This window comes from Octopus bimaculoides, chromosome 25, assembly GCF_001194135.2.
Source record: "Octopus bimaculoides isolate UCB-OBI-ISO-001 chromosome 25, ASM119413v2, whole genome shotgun sequence".
NCBI classification, from domain to species: domain Eukaryota; kingdom Metazoa; phylum Mollusca; class Cephalopoda; order Octopoda; family Octopodidae; genus Octopus; species Octopus bimaculoides.
The window spans coordinates 4429435-4434836 of NC_069005.1; the positions used below are offsets into that span (position 1 = coordinate 4429435).

Here is a 5402-nt window from a genome sequence, read left to right on the forward strand (position 1 = left end):
CATATCATTATACGTGTGTATGTATATATATATATATGTGTGTGTGTGTGTGTGTGTGTGTGTGTGTGTGTGTGTGTGTGTGTGTTGAATATTTGTGTTTCTCTCTTTGTCCACCCATCAACGCTTAGCGTAATTTGGTGGTTCAGCAAACGAGACGGACAGAATAAATCCTAGGCTTAGACAGAATAAGTCCTCGGTTCTATTTTTTCGACTAAAGGCAGTGCTCCAGCATGGCCGCAGTCATATGACTGAAACAATATTTTCTGATTTTTTCGTACCCAATCTAGAATCATGCATACGCATATACAATGTGTGTGTGTGTGCCTGTCTGTGTGTGTCTGTGTGTCTGTGAATATGAAGATAGATAAATTTTCTAGTGAGTAATTAAATCGAAAAATCTAAAGACAAATCGACATAGAAGGAAGAAGAACAACGCACTTGATTCCTTGAGTTTTCTGAAGGCATTTATTTTGAAGATAAGACGTATACAAAAGAAGGACATTTCTGAACGTTTATAAGAACATATAAAAATATCACAGGCGAAAATATATATCGCAGAAACTTTGTAAATGAAAATGTTTCCACATGAAGTAAAAATATTGTAGGTAAAAATACCAGCGGAAAATGATTTTAAAAAGGAAGACATTCTTTTTCTTTGGAAACTTGCGATAGAGTGAAACATTTTGTTTCAGGTGTCGTATTTGACTGAGATTCAGAAAATTCGAAATTAATGTAATAATTAATATAGCGTAAATACGACATTGAAGGAGATATATTCTAAATGGATGTATATATGTGTATATATTGTTGTGAAACAGAGGCGCTTAAAATATTAGTAGGGTACTCAGTCATCATCCTCCTCCTCATCATCATCATACATATATATATATATATATATATATATATATATAATATATATACATACATATAGATAGAGAGAGAGAGGGGGAGACGGAGCATCAGAGAGAGAGAGAGGGAGAGAGATAGAGAATGAGATAACACAGTGAGGCTGACAGACAGACAGATTAATAGACAGATACATAATTAAAGATCGTCTTGCGTATATAGTACACATACAGTATACTTTCGATTCGTAATTCCTATTCTGGTGCAGGGGTATCTCTTGACCTGTTAATGGAGAGAACGAAAAAAGAATATGAAACATGCTGCAGTTACATATGCTAAGCAATTTTGAAACATAAACTGTTATTTACAAACACGAATTAGTTGGTATATACTCTTTTTACTCTTTCAATTGTTTCAGTCATTTGCCTGCGGCCATGCTGGAGAACCGCCTTTAGTCGAGCAAATCGACCCAGGGACTTATTCTTTGTAAGCCTAGTACTTATTCTATCGCTCTCTTTTGCCGAACCGCTAAGTGGCGGGGACACAAGCACACCAACATTGGTTGTCAAGGAATGCTAAGGGGACAAACACAGACACACAAGCATACACACACACACACACATATATATATATATATATATACAACGGGCTTCTTTCAGTTTCCCCTCTATCAAATCCACTCCCAAGGCTTTGGTTGGCCCGAGGCTATAGTAGAAGACACTTGCCCAAAATGCCACGCAGTGGGACTGAACCCGGAACCATGTGGTTGGTAAGCAAGATACTTACCACACAGCCACTCCTGCAATGATATTATGATACTAAATAGATGCTTGTTAATTTGGCTTATTCTTTATTATAATTAGATAGTATTATGAATGTGCAATTCACTCATGTAAATGGGCATCGAAACTATATTGAATACAGGTCCCACAAGGAATATACTACAATCGATTTCATCCGTTAACCCCAAATATTTTTAGACTAAAATTTTACTTACCTTTCTTCCGAACTACCACCACCCAGGTCTTCCGAATTAGGGGAAGCTGACGACTCTTCCATGCAATAAGCACGTTCTTCATCGTTACTGTATTCCTCTCCACCGATAGATGATAATTCTTCATATTCATCAGGAGTGATAATTTCATCAGCTCTGCCCATTATACTTTTTATAGCGTCAACATAATGTGTTGAATTTTCTCCCAAAAGTACATAATTAAATACCTCACGATCAATATTTTCCCCATCATCAAAAGCATTATTTTCCTGATCAGTAGGCTCCTGCTGATGTGTATGTATATGAAGGGATGCCTCATTCCCAACCATACATGAATCATTGCTCTCGTTTTCGTTTTTCTCTTTCGATTGGTTTTGTAACAGATCTACGCCAGGCCGCGCGTTATGAGGACCTACACACTCATTATCAGTTGCTCTATTCTCCAGGCAAGAATATCCATTTAGAAAAGAACTTGTAGTGTCTGTTCTGTATTTTGCATTCTTATGTTCCAGCAAAGTTTCATTATTTTCAGGTACTGAGAATGATCTTCTATATGGGTTTGGAATATGAGGCCCCTCATGTAGAACAACCGAATTCGGATCAACCGCTCCATTTTCAGCAGAAGAGGGTGCCTGAAGTGCAGATGTAGCAAATGTGTTATTCGAAATCTTAAAATCAACAGAGTTTTCACTATTTTCAGCATCAGTTGGTCTTCGGAGTAAAGTTACAGTTCTTGGGATTTCATTCGTTCCGATACACACACCATAATTCCCATTGCATGCTGGTGAAGACTTCGCAGTAAGCGATCGAGATGTTTCATTTTTACCTGTATTCACTTCCTTCCCAAACATTCCATTTTCCTCAGGATAATGTGATTTTCGGAAAAGTTTTACCCGATGTGACATCGTTTTAGTTTTATTTTTTCCTTTTCTTCCTAACAAGAATAATGTTTCATCAACCAAATCTTCAGAGGAGAGAATCATTGCTTTCTTGGACGATGCATCATCAAAATTCAACGTGAATGAATTACCATTTTTTGACATCTTATCATGCAGTCTGACATTCTCTAATGTTAATTTCTGATTTTGTTCATTTTTAAAGCATAATGTAGTATCTTTCACAAAACTGGAAACGAGACTTCCCTCTCTGCCGGCATTATCGCAATTGTTATACATCCCTATATAAAACATGGCCGGTTGATCATTGCAATCTGATGGTTCCCTGAATTGCAAAGCATTAGAAAATTCCACCAATCTTTCTTGCGTAAATCCCTGATCACGTTCTAATCGCCATATATCCCTTTCCACTCGACTGTGAGCATAAGAACAAAGGATGTTGTTACAGAAAGCAACTGAATCACAAATTAAGTAAAATGCGTCCTTTCTTACAGTGAAGGGCTTCCTAATTTTAAATATTCCTGATCGTGTGAAGCATTGTAAAATTTTAGTTGCTTCCCAATAATGTGCAACGGAACCAGCGCAATGATAAGGATTGTCGGAACTTTCTTTACAGGTTTCTCCTCTCTCTGAACAGGTTTTACAAATGAATTCATACATCTGTCCATATGTAGAAATAATATAATTGATGTCACACCTAGTTTTCTGCTGATATTCGATAAAATATTGAACGTTGAATTTTCCTTTGATTTCCTGCCGCCAAAGCTTAATCTCGAGTGGATTGTGTGCAAATACACATTTTTCTTCATTTTCGTGATATGAACCCGGCACATTATAGCATATATTTCTACAAGGTTCTGGAATTTTAGTAGTACCATTTTGGTTTATATATTCACGCACACGATTCCAATATGGGGTACCTTTCTCAACAAATGCAAGAATATTGCGTTGGCATCGGTGACTCTGGAAAGTTTTATTTGCATGTATAGGAAAGCAATCTCTACAAAATAAAGCGTATTCATGGGTATCCATCAATGGGTGATATTTTAGGTTTAATGAACGATTTTGGTTGGCATATGTCTTCCCATTACTTGATTTGGTACTTCTTCCATTACTCGAATATTGTTGGGTGTAATCGATGTTCGATGCTATTGAGAAATCGAAAGACGTTTTTGGTAAGAATAGCTAAAATCATACGATATTAATTATAATTCAAAATTAATAATATTTATCATAAGAACAACAATAATAATTCCTTCAAATATAGGCATAAAGCCTAATAATTGGTGGGGGTATAGTCAATTACATCGACCCCAGTATGAAACTGATACTTATCTTATCGACGTCGAAAGTTAAAAAAATGCAAAGTCGACCTCGGCCGAATTTGAACTCGGAACGTTGCGATGAGTGAAATAAAACTAAGCAATTCTTATAGCGTGCCAAAAATACTATCAAGAAGAAGAAGAAGAAGAAGAGAGAGGAGGAGTAGGAGGAGATAAATATGCTTCGCTTATCATTCAAATTATTCGACTATTATTTTATCCTCTGCAGAAACACCAAATTCATTCAGGAAGATAGAAGTTAAATGGGGTTTAAGTATTGATCGTAAAATGTAATAAGTAAATATACTGAATTATAATATGACTGAAAGAGTACTCACCCTCGAAAACAGCATATTGTACGCTTGCTTCTGTTAACTGTAATGGCATAAAATACATATTTTCAATGTAATATGCGAAATAGAAATTTTAATAAAATTTATATGAAAATGTGTTTTTTGTATGGTGGCTATTGCGAATAATATTTGAACTGGAAAATACAAAGTAAGGCATGCGAACTTTTAAGTTAACTTATTCATTTATTTCAAATTAATTAATTACCCGAACGTAGACTATTTATTAACGGAGTTTATGTGTCTTCGTCTCTGTGTGTGCGCGTGTATATTAGTATTCAATAAGACTTACCACTGGCTGAAACAGTGCCTGCTCATCAACGTACAATTGATAGTATTGATAATCGTAGTGAAATCCTATTACTTCTTGATTTTCCATTTTTTCTCGTCGCTGCTTTTAGAGAAATAACTTCAAATGCTTGTCTGTAATATAATATTTTTAAATCAAGGAATTTATGGTAGAATCCACTGATGTATTAAAAGAATTTAGTGAAATTCTAATAAATACGTCTGGAGTTGTTGCAACACATTTAGATAAATTCGCGATAGAGTTTCAATGACCGAGGAAGAATTCATCAAACAAGATTTTATTTTCAGATATTTAGATTGCTTCCCTTTACTCATTTCATCTTCCCTTAAGTACACCAACACCAGATGTTGACAATTCTTCATCAGAAAAAGAGGGATAGATATACGATACAAACAGCAGACGTAATTAAAATATACACAGATTTCTTGCATAAGGAAAGACGAGGATACGTATACGTCAATTTGAGGGAGATGTACTCAATTTGCATGGTTGAGGGATGAATATATATGCAAAAATGTATAGATAAATAAATCAATAAATAAGTAGAGATATTTATTTTAAATGTTACTCACATCTTCAGAGATCCCATGTATATATCAGGGCATTGTAGGAAATGCTTTGCAATGTCTGGCAAATACTTAAAGCGCACGTAATGACCTTTCTTGATGTGGATTCATAGGATTA

The 5402-nt window shown here is 35.3% G+C and overlaps 1 protein-coding gene across 1 annotated transcript; it reads right to left on the reverse strand.

Moving 5' to 3' along the window:
- Positions 1-1050: 1050 nt before the first annotated feature.
- On the reverse strand, positions 1051-4825 carry LOC128250821 (uncharacterized). Its single transcript, XM_052976804.1, has 4 exons — positions 4701-4825; positions 4397-4433; positions 1844-3884; positions 1051-1128 (listed from the first exon to the last, which is right to left on the reverse strand). The coding sequence occupies exons 1-4, from the start codon at positions 4785-4787 to the stop codon at positions 1101-1103; spliced, it is 2193 nt and encodes a 730-aa protein (XP_052832764.1). The 5' UTR covers positions 4788-4825; the 3' UTR covers positions 1051-1100.
- Positions 4826-5402: the final 577 nt, after the last annotated feature.

What these genes read in the sequence shown, in the direction of transcription:
- LOC128250821 (XM_052976804.1), bottom strand. Translation starts at nt 4,787, where the DNA reads ATGGAAAATCAAGAAGTAATAGGATTTCACTACGATTATCAATACTAT. An exon ending in AGGCACTGTTTCAGCCAGTG is followed by an intron (nt 4,434 to 4,700) that starts GTAAGTCTTATT and finishes ATGCCATTACAG; the next exon opens with TTAACAGAAGCAAGCGTACA. An exon ending in ACAATATGCTGTTTTCGAGG is followed by an intron (nt 3,885 to 4,396) that starts GTGAGTACTCTT and finishes ATTTCTCAATAG; the next exon opens with CATCGAACATCGATTACACC.